The following is a 20,386-nucleotide window of genomic DNA, read 5'->3' as shown; positions in this document are numbered from 1 at the left end:
ATATTTGGATGTATATATCCAAGATATTATCAGAATATTATATTCATATAGTAAAAAATCTAAGAAAAAAAGTACTTATCAAAAATAAATAGCTAAAACTAGTCTCGGTAGTTATCTTCATGATATCACTCCCATTCTTCATTAATATTCTATCAACTGGAAAAAAAAACGTGTTGTCTTGAGATATAATAAAAAAAAAAATAGTTGATGTTAATTGATGTAATTCTCAAAATATTTTTGAAATTAATTATTTGATGAAGCATTAAGAGGTTACATTCAATACCAAAGAAATTTTTAATTAAAAAGGTCCAAAGTTAATCAAACATACACACACACAAAAAACCTTCCCTAACCCCACATTTGTCTCTACTTTTTTTGTTATTCTTTTATAATTAGGATTTATAAAAAAATTAAATAATTAAAAAACTGATTAAGAAATATAAATTTTTGGCAAGAGAACTAATTAACCAAACTAGTCCATTTGAATGGCTCTCATCTCATCTCATCTCTTTAACTAGTTTTAATTGTTTGGTCAAAATCTCAGACGCTCTTTATGCATGCTCCTTGACACGTGCTATCTTCGTCTCTCTCAAATGAGCTGTCTCTCTAATAAGAGTTTCTTCTGTATAGAAAGCTCAACTTCAAAACCTCTCTCTCCTCCTCCACCTTATGAGAATAGCCTATAAAACCCATTCACATCTCCCACTTGCTTTGCATCACAAACATCTCCCCCATTACACACCAAACCAAAAACATAAAAAAAAAAAAAAAAGAGTTCAGTTTTGTTTTGTTTTTATACAAGTTCACAAGTTCTTCGTTGTTCAACTACTTCTTCTCCCTTCCCACTGTGTCAAAACACGAAGTGGGTTCTTTTCTGATCAAATAAAATGGATTTCTCCGCCATGGTTCTCACTCTCCTCGCCGGAGCTTTTTTCCTTTACTCTCTCCGGTGCCTAATCTCACAGCGCCGCCGTGGATCCTCGAAACTTCCACTCCCACCGGGAACAATGGGTTGGCCTTACGTCGGCGAAACCTTCCAACTTTATTCTCAAGACCCAAATGTCTTTTTCCAATCCAAACAGAAAAGGTCGGTTTAAAAAAAAAAAAAAAATCGAAACTTTTGAGAAGCAATTTAATAATAATTCTGTTATGATGATGTTTTTTGTTGTTGCCAGGTATGGATCGGTGTTTAAGACCCATGTATTGGGATGTCCATGTGTGATGATCTCGAGTCCAGAGGCGGCCAAGTTCGTTCTGGTTACGAAATCTCATCTCTTCAAACCGACTTTTCCGGCGAGTAAAGAGAGGATGTTAGGTAAACAAGCCATCTTCTTCCACCAAGGTGACTATCACGCTAAACTCAGGAAGCTTGTTCTTCGTGCTTTCATGCCTGATTCTATCAGAAACATGGTTCCCAATATTGAATCAATCGCTCAAGATTCTCTCCGTAACTGGGATGGAACAATGATCAACACTTACCAAGAGATGAAAACTGTAAGCTCCCCTGTTTCCTCTGTTTTTTACTCTGCTAGAAACAGAGCAAGACACATACTTTCTCTGTTTTTCTAAACAGAGCAACTCTTACTTTTTATTATAATCTAAACTGGTTTTGACCTTTTGATCTTTTTTTTGTTTGATCAGTACACCTTCAACGTGGCGTTGCTCTCGATCTTCGGAAAAGACGAGGTTTTATACAGAGAAGATCTAAAACGATGCTACTACATTCTCGAGAAAGGTTACAATTCGATGCCAGTGAACCTCCCTGGAACACTCTTCAACAAATCTATGAAAGCTCGCAAGGAACTCTCACAGATCCTCGCCAGAATCTTGTCAGAGAGGAGAAGACAAAACGGCTCCTCACACAACGATCTACTCGGATCATTCATGGGAGACAAAGAAGAGCTGACCGACGAACAGATCGCCGACAACATCATCGGAGTCATCTTCGCGGCCAGAGACACGACGGCGAGTGTGATGACGTGGATCCTCAAGTACTTGGCCGAGAATCCCAACGTTCTCGAAGCCGTTACTGTAAGTAAACACATACGGACACGTATTAGTCGTCCTTATTGGTAATAAAATCTGAGAGGAGTGGCAGTTTCGTAGTTTTGTTTGTTTGCTCATGGGCGTTTTTGGTATTTTCTTTTACAGGAAGAACAAATGGCGATAAGGAAAGACAAAGAAGGAGAGTCTCTAACTTGGGGAGATACAAAGAAGATGCCATTAACTTTAAGAGTCATCCAAGAAACGTTAAGAGTGGCTTCAATCTTATCTTTCACATTCAGAGAAGCTGTGGAAGATGTTGAATACGAAGGTATATACTAACATACACCGAACCGATTAAATAACCGGATGAACCACGAGTCGAATTTTGAACTAATATTATATGGTTTTGCAGGATATTTGATACCTAAAGGATGGAAAGTTTTGCCACTTTTCAGAAACATTCATCATAGTGCTGATATTTTTAAAAATCCTGGAAAATTTGATCCATCAAGATTCGAGGTAACAATTATTGAATACAACAATAATACAAATGTTTTTTGTGTGTGTTGGAGTATGATTTTTACATTTAACATGAGTTGGTTTGATATAATAGGTGGCTCCAAAACCCAATACTTTCATGCCATTTGGCAACGGAACCCACTCCTGTCCTGGTAATGAATTAGCCAAGCTTGAGATGTCTATCATGATTCATCATCTGACCACCAAGTACAGGTGTGTTGTACTACTTATTACCTCCTCTTTACTTTTTGTTATTCTCTATTTTCGAGTTTATATGATATTCGAGAAAATAGAAGTGTTTCTGATGAGGGGTAGTTTTGTAATTCAGCTGGTCAATAGTTGGATCGAGCGACGGGATTCAGTATGGGCCATTCGCGCTCCCCCAAAACGGACTGCCCATTATGTTGGCCCGGAAGTCGGAGATCGAAGCGTAGAATGACTTAATTACCCTTTAACTTTCTATATTTAGAATGAGGAGAGAAAAAAAAAAAAAAAAAAAAATTCTTACGCAGAGATGGAGATGGATGAAACAAAAAAAATTCAAGATTTTGGTAGGAAATATCTTCCTAAATGAGAAAACAGGGGAAAGCACCAAGTGTACAAAAATCTCCATTTTCTTATAACATTATTTAGTTTTTTTCTTTTTTTCTTTTTGGGAGTTTAATTTGTAATATTTTAGTTTTTTTTTTTGGTCAAAAGTAATATTTTAGTTTAAGATGGGGAAAATTTGGTTATTGAATTTAGAAAAACAGGGGAAAAATGTTATATAAGTCTCGATCATATTTTCCCCTCAAAAAATATCTCATGGCTATGTTAACTGATTCGTCCTTGTTTTTCTAATATAATTTACTGGTTATTTAAATATCTGTTAGTGAACCCCGTATTTGTTGATTTTTTCCTTTCTCTTGCAAAGTATATTATTTACCGATAAAGATGTCAGAAATAACTTGTGTTACAAGAGAATTGAATCGATAATATAAGAAAGTCAAAACATGTTATTTTAATCAAGGTAATTGTTCATTTGTATACGATCTTCACTTTTATAATTTAGATATTTAAATATGTGCTGTTAAATCAAGTCACTGCGCCATCTTAAGAATTAATCATTTGGGGTTTGAGAGGGTTTTCGAATTATCAGAATTTTAATATATTCTTAAGCGTTGATGACTAATTGATGTATAAATTAATTAAATACATTCCCATGTAAACTGGTTTTGGCCGTACCAATCAGTTGCAAAGTAGGCTATCTATTCAAAAGAAAAGAAAAAGATTTCAAACTCAAGTAGGGTTCTATTGAGTTGGTGCAACAATTCGTGAATCTCAAGATGCACTAACCACGCTATACCGTCACTACTAGTAAAAATGTGTATCTAAGACGGTTAATGTCATAAACGGTTGAAAAAGTTTTCTATATCTTCTTTTTGTCAACAAATGTCTACAAAATTGATTGATCGTACTAAACATTTGAAATAACAAAAGAAATTTTAGTTTCAATTAGTTTTGAGACTGTTTGGCTCAATCTAAGATTTATCCAAATTATAGAAACAATACACAGTAATCATTCTATTTTTCTACGTTGTAATACAATCATCATATCAACTACACCCTACCACATTTGTTTTGTAGAGTCACCACATCAATGAATATGTCTATAGTATCGCCACACTCATTATAGACATTTTAGATTGAAGTAAATCAAAAACAAAAAACGACTATATTCAAATAATTTGACGGACGACTTTGACCATCATCACCCGTGAATATGTGGTCATCGTCGCTGTAATTATATTACTTTTTCAACGTATTATTATTTTATTTAAATTTTCACTGGTGACTGGTGAGGTATGTATATAAAATCACCATTCACGATATAATAATGTACCATGATTGAGAATATTGAGGAACAGCTGTTATTGCTTCATCGACGATCAAATATCAAACCGGCTATCAATTTGTAGTCACTATCTAGTCTATCTTGCATGCGTCTTATTATCTTCTTTTTCTTTATAAAGATTATGTATTTATATTCTGATATATATTCTTCCTAAAGAAATATTTGAAAAGCAAATATTAAAATCTAATGGGACATTGGACAAGTGAACTAACTGTACAATGATATCATAAAATTCGGTAAAAGTTGTCATCTCATAGGAATAAATATAAACAAAAATCCTTTTCTCTAAGAAAAATCTAAACAAAACTCCTATGCGTCCTTTTTCTCTCGAAAAATTTACTGATTGTAGATGTATATTGTATATTACCGCTAGATAAAAACTGATGTATTAAGTTAATGGTGAGTAAAATTACAATTATATATATTAGTATATACTCTATGAAGTAAACAAAGATAGTTTGAGCATTATTATTATGTTTACGTCATTACGTGTTTTGGGGTCTTTGTATTACTTTACCTCATGTTGTCGTCCTTTAAATGTACCATGCTCCATGATCTTCACGTTCATCTTCTAAATTTAGAATACTATAGATATTAAATGATAGATGGTCCCGAATATGCCGGTCCGTGTAGTGAGATTGTAGTTTTTTTTACAGAAGTTTATATTTACGAGAACTTGCATTTGTGGATAGTTTCCTTTTTTTTGTGAAAAACGAAAAAGCAAAAACTGCATATGTGGATAGTTCATAGTTGTATGATACAACTTCGATCATTTTTTTTATCTCACATTATTCGTTGTTATATTTAGAATTTTCTAAAATTTATAGAGTTTAATAAAAGTATCAAATATTATTTAATCCTGTATAAATTTGTTCATAAAAAAGATGGAAACTGTCTTTTTTTTTTCTTTTTTTTTTCTTTTAAGTTCATGAGAGGTTTCCATAAAATATTAACTCTATAATGAAAATCTTGGTATTGGACCATTTTTCATATAAATCAAAATCACGAACCAGTGTATTTAGTCTTTAATTAAAAAATTACAAACCAGTGTTTCTTAAGACTTATCAGATGTTATACTGTATTATCCATTTGATATAATACACTTTCGTTTTCAACTTGGGATATTAATGGATAGTTTGTTAAAGATATATATCACCACTAAAATAATAATCAAAACCACTTGTGGATATTTATGGGATATTTGTATCTTTATATGTCAAGAGTTGCGTTTTATTTTATCTGTTACTACTAAATATAACAAAATATTGATTGGAGTTTTAAATTTAGTGGTTTGTGTCGTAACTGTCGTTACCCATATATAAGTATAGAAATATACATATCATTTTGAACTTGAAGTAACGCGAATCAAGTCCTAAAACTCGATCCTAACGTTATTATTTTCGTTGTATTTGTTTTCCAAATAAACAAACACACAGATACAAACGAAGAATAAAGTAATAAGGAACTCCATGTTGTGAAAGTTTGAGAAAAGGTTTTCTCTTCTTATTATTATTAACTCAATCGAATATTACATATTTATAGGGATAAATAAATCTTTAATACAAAATCGACTAGGAATAGGAAATAAGCAATGACCCTTCCGTTATTGTCCTTACACCCTAGGACATATATAGGCCGGTTATAGAAGATCCACTATCCGTGTTTTACAACTCTCTCCTTTGGATGACATAATCGTGCAAATACTAAGGGATCTCCGTAATGCGCTTGGGGGTACTGCCTCATTAAAACCTTACCAAAAAAACCCATTGGGACAAAACCATGGTGAAGGAAAAAGAGTACAGCATGCATTACTCCCCATGTTCAAAGCATTACTAAAAGTCCTTAAGTCTCTGCATTCCAATATGGTGTGTGAGCTTCTTGAATGTCGACGTCGGTAATGACTTGGTGAAGAGATCGGCTGAATTGTCGCAAGATGGAACTTGCACCACTTGAACTTATCCGGCCTTTTGTAGTTCATGTGTGAAGAAGAACTTCGGTAAAATGTGCTTTGTTCGATCTCCCTTGATATATCCTTCCTTGAGTTGTGCGATGCAGGTTGTATTGTCTTCGTATATAACTGTTGGTTCCTTATCATCGGCCATGCCACAATCTGTCCTGATATGTTGAGTCATCGACCTCAACCGTACACACTCACGACTGGTTTCATGCATTTCCATAATCTCCGCATGATTAGATGATGTGGCCGCAATGGTTTGCTTCATAGAACGCCACAAAATAGCTGTACCACCGTGTGTAAATACATAGCCGGTTTGAGACCTACCACTATGTGGATCCGATAAGTAACCTGCATCAGCAAAACCAACTAAACCTTCTTTGTTATAGTTAGTATAATATCAACCCAAATCAAGCGTTCCTTGTAGGTAACGCAACACATGTTTGATACCATTCCAGTACATTTGGATTGGACAAGAGCTAAATATAGCTAGGAGGTTCACGGCAAAACATATGTCTGGTCTAGTGTGACTAGCCAAGAACATTAACGCTCCTATAGCACTGAGGTATGGCACTTCCGGACCGAGAATCTCTTCATCGTCCTTCTTTGGACCAAATGGATCATTATCTAAATTTAAACTTCTCACAACCATTGGGCTAGGCAATGGGTGAGCTTGGTCCATATTAAACATCTTGAATACCTTTTCAGTATATGCCATTTGATGCACAAGGATTCCATCATTTATGTACTCAAGCTGTAATCCCAAACAGAACTTAGTCTTGCCATGTCTTTCATCTCAAATTCTTTCTTTAGATATTCGACTGTTTGGGTGATTTCCCCAGAGGTTCTTAGGATATTCAAATCATCCACATATACTGCTATGATTACAAATCTTTTGTTTGCAAACTTCTTTATAAAAATACAGGGACTGATGGGATCATTCTTATAGTCTTCTTTAGCTAGGTACTCACTTAGCCTATTGTACTACATACATCCACTTTGTTTCAGTCCATAAAGGGATTTGTTTAGCCTTATGCAGTATTGTTCTCGAGAACCGCTCTTATCTTTGAGCTCAATACCCTCTGGTAATCTCATATAAATTTCATTATCCAATGGACCATATAAATATGCGGTCACTACATCCATTAGCCGCAAATCCAGTTTTTCTCTTATAGCCAGACTTATTAAAAATCTAAAAGTCGTTGCATCCATCACAGGAGAGTATGTCTCCTCATAATCTATTCCGGGTCTTTGAGAGAATCCTTGTGCTACAAGTCGTGCCTGATATCTCACGATTTCATTATTCTCATTTCTCTTCCTTACAAAGATCCACTTATGTCCAACTGGCTTTATATCGAATGGTGTCCTTAAGATCGGACCAAATACATTCCTTTTCTTTAATGAATTTAACTCCACGTCAATGGCTTCTTTCCATTTTAATCAATCTTTACTTTGAGTGCACTCTAATATAGACGTGGATTCATGATCCTCATTTATTTCAAGTGCTACCTTGTATGCAAATATTTCATCGATGTCGACATCTTTACGGTTCCATTGTATTCCAGACATGATATAATTGATTGAGATCTCATTATTATCAATACCATCAGGACTTTGAGGTTCAGCGTCCCAAACTTCATTCGGTACCTTAGGATTTGCCGCAGCCATGTCTATAATTTCCTCACCCTCGGTTTTATTTGCACATTTCTTAGATTTCCAAGGGTTCTTATCTTTGGAACCTATTGGCCTACCACGTTTCAAACGGGCCTTAGACTCTGTAGCAACTTGATTGTTGTGTTCCTTTTGAACATCAATACGTACTGGTGCATTACAAGCTGGTATGTACGATTTTATTACTCTCTTTGGGTCAGCAAAGGAATCTGGCAATTGATTAGCTAGCTTTTGCAAATATATAATCTTTAGGACCTCTGCCTCACATGTTAGAGTCCGAGGATCTTGCCAATTTAAGGATGTTTGATTTCATTCTATTTCTTTAACCAGCTTGTTTGTCTCTCCACCCAATTTAGGAAATTCGGATTCAGCAAACTGATAATCCGTGTATCTGGCCTTAAATAAATCACTGTAGTTGACTCAAGATACTTAATAATGGTGGGAGAATCATATCAACATATATTCCCATCCTCCTTTGTGGTCCCATCTTATTTCTTCGTGGTGGAGCAATTGGTACATAAACGGCACACCCGAATGTTTTTAGATGGGATATGTCTAGCTTATGACCCTTTAATAATTGGGATGGCGAATATTTATGCTCACTAGATGGCCTCATGAGTAATGGTCGAGCAATCAATTGGATCCGTTTAATGAAGGATTCAGCTAATCTATTTTGTGTTTGGACATGTGCCACAGGATGTTCCACACTCACCCCTCATGGACATACAATATTCATTAAACACTTGGGATGTAAATTCACCAGCATTGTCTAGACGTATAGTCTTAAGTGGAAAATCTGGAAAGTGTGCTCTTAATCTTATGAGTTGGGCTAACAATCTAGCAAACGCAAGGTTTCTAGTTGATAATAAGCAAACATGTGACCATCTGGTTGATGCATCAATAAGGACCATAAAATATCTAAACGTCCCACAAGGTGGGTGTATTGGTCCACATATATCCCATTGTATCATTTCCAGAAAATTTAAAGTCTCTTTAGTGACTTTTACTGGTGATGGCCTTATAATGAGTTTTCCTTGTGCACATGCTACACACGTGAGATTCTTAGGAATAACTCTTCTCTCTTTTAGAGTGTGCCCTTTAGAGTTTATTATTAGCTTACACATCATGTTAGAACCCGGATGGCCAAGCCGGTCATGCCATAAAGTGAATTGTTCATTGAACATTTTATTCATTCCAAATTAGCCTCTATCATATTAATCTTAGCATGTTAAAGACCAGTGGCTAGTGCGGATATAGACTCTAGGATTTTCTTAGATCCTTGGGTGACTTTGGTAATATGTAGGAACTCTTGGTTTCCTTCACCCTTAGTTTCAACATGTAGACCATTCAAACGAATGTCTTTAAAACTCAATAAGCTTCTCTTTGAGCTGGGTGAATATAGGGCATCACTTATTTCAAGATGTGTGTCATTAGGTAATAAAATATGAGTCTGGCCGTAGCCTTCAATTAGGCTTGCTATACCCGTAATTGGGCTAACATTGGCATTTTCAAAATGAGATTAACAAAGTATCTCTTATCCTTCAAAATCGTGTGGCTTGATCCACTATCAACCACAAGTATGTTCTTGTCCTCAACCATTTCTAAAATGAACAAGAATTTATGTTTTAAAACATAAACAAATAATTTTTTTATAATGAAGGAAATAAAATAATTGAATTTAAACCAAAATAAAAATTCAATAAAATCCAAAGTCATAAAACATAGAGAATTAAAATAAATAAAAACAACCAATGTTTAATTATCCTCTTTTAGGCAATCAAAAGTTTCATAATCCAATTGGTCATCATTCTCATGGTCGAAATCTCCTTCACCATCGAGATGAACCAAGTTAGCTTCTGGATCCTTTTTCAAACTCTCTTGATAGAGATCAATGAAATGCTTAGATTTCCTGCATGTCTTATCCAAATGATTTGGCATACCACATCGGTGACAAACCGATTTAGTCTTGTGTTGCGGTTTGAATATTCTGCGGCCTCTACCACGGCCACGACCAAAGTCGGACCGGTTCCCACGGCCACGACCAAAGTCGGACCGGTTCCCACGGCCATAACCACCACGTCCTCTTCCACCACAGCCACGACCATGATGTTTATCTCTATGGGCGTAGTTAGACTCTTTGGTCTCCTTAGCCTCTTTATGCTCTTTCTTAGTCATGTCAACCTTGTGAGCCTCTGGTAAGGGGGTAGATCCAGGAGGCTTCACATCACTGTTCATCAACAATAGCTCATTTTTTTGCTCAGCAAGTAGCAAACAAGAGATGAGGCTTGGATATGTCTTAAAACCCTTTTCACGATACTGTTGCTGAAGCAGTATGTTATTAGTGTGAAAGGTAGAAAATGTCTTCTCTAGAAAGTCCTCCTCAGTAACCTCTTTACCATGCACATAACTTCAAGATCGAGACTATCTTAAATAGCTCTGAATTATATTCATCCACGGATTTAAAATCCTGGATCCTTAGATTTTTCCAATCGAATTGAGCTTTGGGTAGGAGCATCGTCTTTTGGTGTCCATATCTGTTTTTCAACTCTGTCCAAAGCTCATGAGAATCTTCTATGGTAAGGTACTGGTTCTTGAGACTCTCAGCAAAATGATGGCGTATATGTAATATCGCCTTATATTTATTATTTTCAGTGCAACCATTATCATCCTCAATGCATTCGCATAGGTCTTTTGACTTCAAGTTAATCTTAGTGTCCAATGCCTATTGTAAGTAATTGTCTCCAAAGACATTAAGGGCAGCATATTGGAGATTGTTGAGCTTAGCCATCTACACAATATAAGACATGCATCTGATCATTAGCATGCGGTATATGAGACCGAAACATGCATTTATTTTACTCTTAGGCCATGCGGTATATGAGATCGAAACATGCCATCAATTTAAACTTTAGGCCATGCGGTATTTGAGACCGAAACATGCCATGCCTTTATCCATAATTTTCATGGTTATTATGCATGAAAAACATTCCTAGATAAATTATAGTATGAAAAAGAAATATGCACACAATTTCAGGTTTTAGAAATTTTTCTTTTTCTTAAATTTTCCTTTTTCTTAAATTTTCTTTTTTCTTATAAACAGGATAATGACAAAATTTTAGGGAACTAGACTTTCTCTAGGATTCCGATTTTAGGGTTTGATTTTAGGTTTTTAATTTTAAACAACCAATCAAAGATAATCGGGTTTTAACTTAGAACAAATAGATTTATATTTTTCTCTATGAATTTTGATTTTAGGTTTCTAGTTCTAAGGTTCTCATGCAACAAACAAACAATCAAACACAACCGGATTTTAAAAATATCATAATTAGTTTAATTGCAAACAATCTAAGCAATCCTAAACCTCAACAATCGGATTTTAAAGTTTTAGAGTTTTAGGGTTTTAGGATTTCAAAGCTTAGGGTTTTGTTTGTTGATTGTTTACTTGTAGATTTTAGGGTTCCATTAGATTTAAGAGATCAGGTTCGATTCATAGGTTTCAAGGGGGTTTTATTTATTTACCTTCCACTGTTTAGGGGTTGACTGGAATTGATCCGGGAGCTAAAGACCTCGGATATCAAACAAGCTGATCATGAACGGACCACGAACCTCAGGCTTGATTACGAACTAGCGAACCGCGGACCGTTTATGGACACAAGCTGATCACGAGCATCGGTTGATCACGAACACGAACGGAAGCTGATCGCCGAGCTTGAACGAACAAGAACTCTGTGCGGCGGCGATTTTAGGGTTAGGAACTTTTTTTCAATTGGAGTTTAGGGCAAACTCGTGATGATAACGTGTTGTGAAACTTAGAGAAACTTTAAGGAGGTTTTCTCTTCTTATTTTTATTAACTCAATCGAATATTACATATTTATAGGGATAGATAAACCCTTAATACAAAACCAACTAAGAATAAGAAATAGACAATGAACCTTCGGCCATGGACCTTACACCCTAAAACATGTATAGACCAATTATGAAAGATCCACCATCCGTATTTTACAACACTCCAACATTTATAGAATGTTACATATCGAGATTTTTCTACGTGATCAGATTCTTTCACTGGCCTAATATCTATTTATTTTCGTACCAACTACCAAATCAGCTATATTTTTATCCTGCCAATTGGTTCTCTCAACATATATTTGAATAAGAATAATGATGATGAGGTCATAATTGATTATAATGTAAAAGAGATCTGTCGCATTCTAATTGCACCAGTGCAAGTTATGATGATGCACACCAACAACATATAAGGATTAAGGAACCGCGCATTGTGCTTTGACCTCAAATTAAGAACTAAGGATTATATATATGCTCTTCAGCAGAAATATCTATTTGACTTATAAACATAATTAATTTTTATATATTTCATAAGTTACGTACGTGTCCAATCAATCAACTGCATTACGTGGATTGTTGCAAAATTAATAAATGTGATCATTTAGTATTTTAGTTAATTACGAAGAATAAACAGTCTGGCCAAGAGTGTTGTATATTAGTTGACTTGTAAGCCATAAACTAACATTTAGATAAATAAAAATAGTTATTTACGAAACATAATAACTTTTTCAGTTTCGTTGTCTTTCGATTTAAATTAAAAATTGAAGATCATAGTTTCAAATAATTTCAATAAAATGTGTGCTTTTGGCTTTGGCACTTGCCTTCTTGATCTTTTCAAATGGTTTTTTGCTTCATAATTAACGCTATCATACTCAAAATTCATTTTTAATATATATATATATATATATACATGACACACACACACACAAAATGATATAGAAGAAACCATTTACCTATGAAAGTGTGTGATAATTCATATGGTCGGTAGAAAGTACACAATCACAAGGGCTTGTTTGTAGAGTGACTTGAGTCCCAGTCATCCATTATGAATGTCTACTGAATCACCAACAGTGTGATTTTATTTATTATAAAAGAATAGATCATTTAAATTTAAAATATGTGTAAAGTCACAAGATGATCATTTCCCAACAAATCTTATGGTTGTGATAAAAGTCACAATGTGTTTGTTTTATCTAACAACCTATGAACAACTTTTCTAACCCTCGAAAATATTTTTGCATGAATTGCAACCGAACCAAAACCAAAGTATCACTCATCTTAATTGAACAAGTAAACCTGACACAATGCATTAACCGATTTGATCCAGCTGATCAGTGGTTTGCACATGAAGCAAGTTAGCGTTCACTACAAGAAAACAAGCCGTTTGCAACCCCCAAAAAAGTTCTAAAAGAATAGCAAAACAGCTATTTGCGATTATTGCGAAACTATCCAAGTTGGTCGCTAAAAATATCGGTCGCAACAAGGTCAGCAAATTTGCGACCCCTTTGTGACCAATTATACGGTCACATATAAGCGACGATATTGAGACAGCGTATTGTGGTCGTAAATGTGTGACGGTTTTGTGACCATATATACTACCAAAAAAATTGCAATTTGTAACCATCAAAATCGTTTCAAAAAGGTCACACATTTAAGACTAATCTAAGACCGTTTTGATAGTCACTTATTTTTTGTCACAAATTATAGTAGTCATAAAGCAGTTGCTAATTTGTGACCAAACTATGACTTTATATCTGGATATTTTGGTTTTTAGGTTTGATTTATTTGGTTTATTTGAATAAAATTTTGGTTGGGTTATTGGATTAAAACTCAATTCCAAAATAGAACTGAAAAATTGTATTTCAATCAATTTGAAAGGAATTACACAAAAAAAAAACAATGGGCTTAAATGGTAAAAGACCCAAAACGTTAACTTCTCTAAAGCCCACATACATATTTACATACCCAATACAAAAAAAAACTAGGTTTTTCTTCTTTTTGGCTTTGTACGATGAGTGACAAAGAACGACGGTGTGAAGAGAAGCGACAGCAGCCAGTGACGGAAAACGACGACGAGATTAGGGAGAAGAAGGAGATAGACATGCTTTGAGTTTTACGCGAACAGCTAAGCCATATCTATTTCTCCAACAAGCATCTGTTGTTGAGATCTGAATATTAAAAAAAACAAAGTAAAAAAAAAAAGAATTAATTACATGAAAAGGAGAAAGTGAAAACCGACTTGTAGAAAGCTTACAATAATGGAACCGTACGTTTGGTGATGTCTTCGGCGGAACATATGGAAATATGATGAAGTGAAGTCATTAAAGACATAAATGGAGAATCGATTGAGGTTTGCTGAGAGGAAGAGAGATGACTAGAGGAAGAGAGATGACTGAGGAGAAGAAGATAAGTAATTATAGAGTGGTGAGTGACTTTGGTAATTTGTTGTATCGAATAAAGGAGAAGAAGAAAAGTACAAAGAGAAGTTTTTGTCCGTTAGATCTAATTTTAATCAACGGAGGATGATAAATGATAGAGCAATCATTGTCATTAGGAATTAGCCAATCAGAAGCCTTCATCCAATAGAACATAAATAAATTATTTAAACACTATATTTTCAACCAATACTTTTGATTTATAAGATTTTTAGTTTTTAGTTCTTACAATGTTTTTATATAGTTACAAGAACTTATAATCTAATTTTGAACTATATCTCTCATTTGGAATGGTAAAACAATCACTCAATTGGTAAGTTACTGAGTTTGTACATAAATTTGGAAATTTACTTTAAAAACATATGTAACATAGAATACATGACTTGTTTTATAAAGCTTTTTTTTTCTAAACCATTGAAAATTAAAATATTAATAAAACATATATATATATATATATATTATTTTGTTTGACAATACATATATATATATATATATGTATTAGTACGAATCAATGCAAAAATGTGTAACTTAACATATTTAACATTCTATATTGTCAAATTACAAATTTCTAATCCCGAAGAGTTGCTAAGCAGAGGTAAAGTGGTCGCAAATAAGAAATAGTAACAAAGTAGTCACAAAGTTCGTAGTAAAATGGTCGCAAAATTGTTGCAACATAGTCGTAAATAAATTTGGTTGCAATTACGTAACAAAAGTGCTACTCTTTTGTGACGTACTTGTAATATTCACAACCATATTTTTTATTTATAAGATTTACTATCAATTTACAATATTTTTATATAGTTACAAGCACTTATAATACATTTTGAACTATATCTCTTAGTTTAGGATGGTAAAAAAATCATTTGGTAAGTTTAGACAAAAATTATGAAACTTACTTTTAAAACATATGTAACATACAATACATGACATGGTTTTTTACAAAAAAAATTTCTAAAACATTGAAAATTAAAATGGAAAGCTTTCACAAAGTTTATATGACTGATATTGATCAACTTAAAGAAGAAATGTCTATAAAAACATGTTAACATTTCCCTAGTGTGAAATTTTGAATTAAAAAAAATCTTGCTAAAGAGTCGCAAAACAGTATCTAATTCAGGTGTTAGACGCAAAACAGTGAAAAAAGTAGTAGAAAACTAGTCACAAAGGTAGTAGCAACTTCCTCGGAAATAATAGGAGTTGTAAATTCATGATAAGATAGTCGCAAATTGTTACTCTATTGTGACTATCAGATTTCAGTCACAATACACAATTTTGAAATCTATAGTTCATGACCAATTCTATTAATATAAATTAACAATAAGCACTCATGATTGTATTATAGAGTATATCAAATAGTTTATGAGCTTAAAATATTGTTTTGGTACATTTGTTTTGAAAATTTCATAAAATAACAAAACTTATTATGAAATAACATATAACTCTTTAGAATGATTTAGATATTATGAAAATTTTGTTGCTATATATTGAAATGAAAAGCTTTGACAAAGTTTATATGACTGATATTGATCAACTTAAAGTAGAAATGTGTATAAAAACATGTTAACATTTCTCTATTGTGAAATTTAAAATTAAAAAAATCGAGAGTTGCTAAATAGTCGCACAACAATATCTAATTCAGGTGTTAGACGCAAAACAGTGACAAAATTAGTAGCAAACTAGTCGCAAAGGTAGTAGCAACTTCCTCGGAAATAATAGGAGTTGTAAATTCGTAACAAGATAGTCGTAAATTGTTACTCTATTGTGACTCTCATATTTTAGTCACAATACAAATTTTTGAAATCTATAGTTTTTGACCAATTCTACTGATATAAATTAACAATAAGCACTCATGATTGTATTATAGAGTATATCAACAGTTTATGAGCTTAAAATATTGTTTTGATACCTATGTTTTGAAAATTTCATAAAATAACAAAATTTCTTATGAAATAACATATAACTTTTTAGAATGATTTAGATATTATAAAATTTTTATGGCTAAATATTGGAATGGAATGCTTTGACAAAGTTTATATGACTGATATTGATCAACTTAAAGTAGAAATGTGTACAGAAACATGTTAACATTTCTCTAATTTGAAACTTCAAATTCAAAAAATCGAAAGTTGCTACAGAGTCGCAAAACAGTATCTAATTCAGGTGTTAGATGTAAAACAGTTGCAAAAGTAGTAGCACTCTAGTCGCAAATTTTGTAGCAAATTCGTCGCAAATAATAGGAATTACAAATTCGTAACACGTCGTCGATAAATAAACTTGTGACCGGAATTTGCGTTGCAAAAAGGTCGTTAATATGTGACTCTTTATTTTTAATAAGGAGATGTCACTAAACCGTCTCAAATTGCGATGAGTTGCCGACGATATATGTTTCGTCGTAAATTTACTGTTTTGCTTCTGCCCGAATATTGGTTAGGAAATAGTCTCGAAGTAGTCGCAAAATAATCGCTATTATTTGCAACCAAAAAAAGAGTCACAAACGGTAGTCACTAAATGTATGTTTTCTTGTAGTGGTTGTTACTAGATTTGATAAGCATATATATACAAATGCAGGGAATGCAACTTTAACACAATATTTTCATTGCAATTGTCTTGAATCTGTTTTGTATTTCTCGGTGAACAAGAGGAAGCATGTAGAAGGAAATCAACAAGTTTAGAAGAACAAATACATAAAGACGAATCATATACTGACTGAAGATATACATGGCTTTAATATACTAATGTAAAAAAAAATGTTAATTTAAAACCGTTTAACAAGAAAGAAGAAGGTTGAAATAGTAATAGTCAAACTAGAACAGAAGTTAAAACAGTTCTCGAAGTCCGAAACTAAGTTTTTTTAAACAGATATTAGGAAAACACTAAAAATTATAAATATATAATTATTTTTCTTTTTTTATTATTTTAATAGTTACGTTGAGTGAAAAAAATAAATATCTAGTTGATATTTCTTTTATAACGAAAGCTATAAAAAGTGACCATATATATCATAATTTTAAAATAATTAAAATTATTTATTTTAGAATTTTAATTCATTGTATAATTTCTGTATAAGATAATCTTATTGTAAAGATTTCTATTAGAATTAGATAATAAACAAAAGTTTTACTTTCTTTTTTTTTTAACATCTATTTCTATTTACTTCGAGTAAGAGTTTACAAAGTTACAGAGAAATGATCCACATAAAGATACATTTATGATCAATAAAGAAGAAACGATACAACAAAAGAAGTGAATTTTACGATGCTTCTTGTCTAGAAGAACTTACTCGCTAACAGATAATCAAGTCTGTTATTTTCTTTCTTCGTGCTCGAACCCAAGTCGTTGCGATTCTTGGCTATCATCCAACTATGAAAATACCAAATTCACTTCGCAATCATTAAAACACCAACCGGCAGAAGAATTTGCAGATGATCGTTCGCCGGAATCAAACTCTATTGAAGAGATATAAAATAAAAACAATTATTATATATAAACTATATATATATATAGATCTGTGATATATGTATGATTGTCTTCCTCTGCCTTTAAAAATATCTGAGAGACAATAGCTATGGCGCCACTTGAAGATCTGCTATAAGTTTTGTATAACCATAAACGAGATCCATTTCATCTTTTACACCCATAATCTTCATTCTTCAACCATAATCATAATCACCAAAATGGATGCTTGAGATAATTAGGATAGACTTTGCCTTAAAAATGAATATCTTCTTTCCTGGAACACTCTTTTTTATGAGAGAAGACTTAGAACACAATCTGAATCTTACAAAACACTAGATCTATGAAAGAATAAGAAAAATTAAGAAGATGGAAGACGAACAGTAGGAGTACGTCCGACGCTGGAGCCGACGTCGGCCGAAGCCATAGTTTTGGTTAATCGCCTCTAGCGTCGTTTGTCGGAGGAGAGGAAAAACGATTGTGGAATAACGTTCAAACAGTTTAAGTTTTACTTTATTTATCCAGCATTTTATAGTTAATGGTGGTATTCTTGAGAATTATCTTAAGTCATAATTTAAGATTAGTAACGAAATGTATAATATATTTAGATAAATATTTTAAAAAGTAATATAATATATTATTCCGGCGAATCTCTGATAGATATATATGACAGCGTTGTTCAAAAAACAAAAAAAAAGATATACATATGACAGCGATAATGTAATTGTTAATGATTAGTTTTTGATAAACCAAATACATATAGAACTAGGAGATCTTTAGGCTATAAAATATACACCATGCATACAATAAGATTTCATTGGTGTTCCGTTCAAAACATAAACAAAAGGTAAGTGTTTGTTTAAATTTTAAAAAACCTACGAAGAGTTATGGAGCTACCAAGCGAGCCAAACCCTCCTAATTGTCCGGCTACGCCACCATCTCCTTGGTTGTTTTCGTCCTTACCGACGGACATCGTTTTGAGTATATTGGCTCGCATATCGACGTCTTACTACCCAACGCTATCTCTTGTCTCCAAGAGCTTCCGCTCGGTCATCCTCTCTGACGCGCTCGACATTGAACGATCCCGCCTTGGAACCCGAAAACAATGTGTTTATGTCTGTCTACAATCTCCCTAACCCATGATCATCAACCCCTATGATCATCAACCCTATGATCATCAACCCCTAACCCATTGGAAGATCGACGTCAAGGTTACCGGACATTGATTGCTACCAATGCCCACTTCTTATTCTCGTCGCTTACGAATATTCCACGAAACTGTTGGTTCAGAAATATACGAAATTGGTGGACAAGACACGCCCTCCTCCTCGACCGACGTGTGGGTCTATAACAAGCTTACTGGCAAACGCAAAGCCATCAGCATGATGGTGGCTCGTAAGAATGCCCTTACGTGCGCCCTGGACGGGAATCTATATGTAATGGGAGGGTGTGAACCAGATGAATCTACGCATTGGGCTGAGGTTCTCTACCCAAAGACTCAAACTTGGGAACCTTTACCGGATCCTGGAGTGGAGCTCCGGTACTCTTTGGTCAAGAATATTCAAGCGAAGCAAGGAAAAATTTACGTGAGGAGCAATAAGAACTTTGTTTACCTTACAAAAGAAAGTAGGTGGGAAGTAGATGAGGCCTACTTGGGTGAGAGTATGTGTGAGATAGAGAATGTATGCTACCGTTATGGTGATAAAAAATTTTGGTGGTATGACACAAAGCGTGAAGAGTGGAGATTTGTTAAAGGTTTGGGTGGACTTTGCGCGCAATACAAAACTCATACTGAAATAGGTAATTGTGGTGGAAAACTCGTTGTCTTTTGGGGCTATGTGCCGTCTCGTATTACTGCAACCAAAGAAATTTGGTGTGCTATGATCTCGCTTGAAAAGAACCATCATGGTGAAGTTTGGGGCAATATTGAATGGCTTGATGCTGTGCTTATAGCCCCTCGGTCGTATACATTCTCGCATTGTGTGGACTCATTGCAATGATATCAACAATGTCCTTTTGCTTTTAACCTTTCCAGATCGTTTTTTTCTTTTTTTACGGCTTATAGTTTAGCAGTAATTACTTCTTTTTTTTCGGTCATGTTCTTTATTCATTAATAAAATTCTTTTTTTTTTCATTATGAATTTATTCATTAGTAGCTCTCAAATAAACAAGTGTTAAAATGGCATAGTGGACTATAGATTTTTTAATTCTTTTTTGTCAACTACCCACCCCTCTAATTACTTATGATTTATATTGACATGAAATATATATGAATCCATCATAAGTATCACTCACATAAATAGTCGTTCCATGACATATGTATATCTCTCTCTAAAAGTAATATAGTTTGAGGCTTTGAGCTCTCATCAACAAGTTTGTTTCTAAAAGATCATCAACACAAATTCAAACTAGTTGGCATAAAACCACAGAGACAATTTGGCCCATGAAGCCCAATATACAGCATCCGCTCCTCTAACGGCATCAGAATCGTCTCTCTTATAAATCTCATTTTCTACATTCTAATTAAATTTTATCAACGAAGTCACATAATAAGAGAGAGAAACAAGAACTTTAAGAGAGAGAGAGCGAATAAGAACTTTCTTCTTTCCTCAATTTTCCCGCTATTT

At 33.7% G+C, this 20,386-nt stretch overlaps 2 protein-coding genes across 2 annotated transcripts; both read left to right on the top strand.

The window, feature by feature from the left end:
* Positions 1 to 216: 216 nt before the first annotated feature.
* LOC104718390 (abscisic acid 8'-hydroxylase 1) lies at positions 217 to 3,367 on the top strand. Its single transcript, XM_010436129.3, has 7 exons — positions 217 to 1,087; positions 1,176 to 1,494; positions 1,642 to 2,031; positions 2,152 to 2,314; positions 2,399 to 2,505; positions 2,600 to 2,718; positions 2,834 to 3,367. The coding sequence occupies exons 1-7, from the start codon at positions 888 to 890 to the stop codon at positions 2,937 to 2,939; spliced, it is 1,404 nt and encodes a 467-aa protein (XP_010434431.1). The 5' UTR covers positions 217 to 887; the 3' UTR covers positions 2,940 to 3,367.
* A 15,205-nt stretch (positions 3,368 to 18,572) lies between these two features.
* On the top strand, positions 18,573 to 19,759 carry LOC104720240 (Galactose oxidase/kelch repeat superfamily protein). The gene has a single exon (XM_087468334.1). It carries the CDS (start codon positions 18,995 to 18,997, stop codon positions 19,757 to 19,759), a length of 765 nt encoding a protein of 254 aa, XP_087324460.1. The 5' UTR covers positions 18,573 to 18,994.
* The last annotated feature ends 627 nt before the right edge of the window (positions 19,760 to 20,386 follow it).

The sequence above is a fragment of the Camelina sativa genome, chromosome 10 (assembly GCF_030686135.1).
Source record: "Camelina sativa cultivar CO46 ecotype springtype chromosome 10, ASM3068613v1".
Lineage (NCBI taxonomy): Eukaryota > Viridiplantae > Streptophyta > Magnoliopsida > Brassicales > Brassicaceae > Camelina > Camelina sativa.
This window is presented reverse-complemented; position numbering and strand designations above follow the sequence as displayed.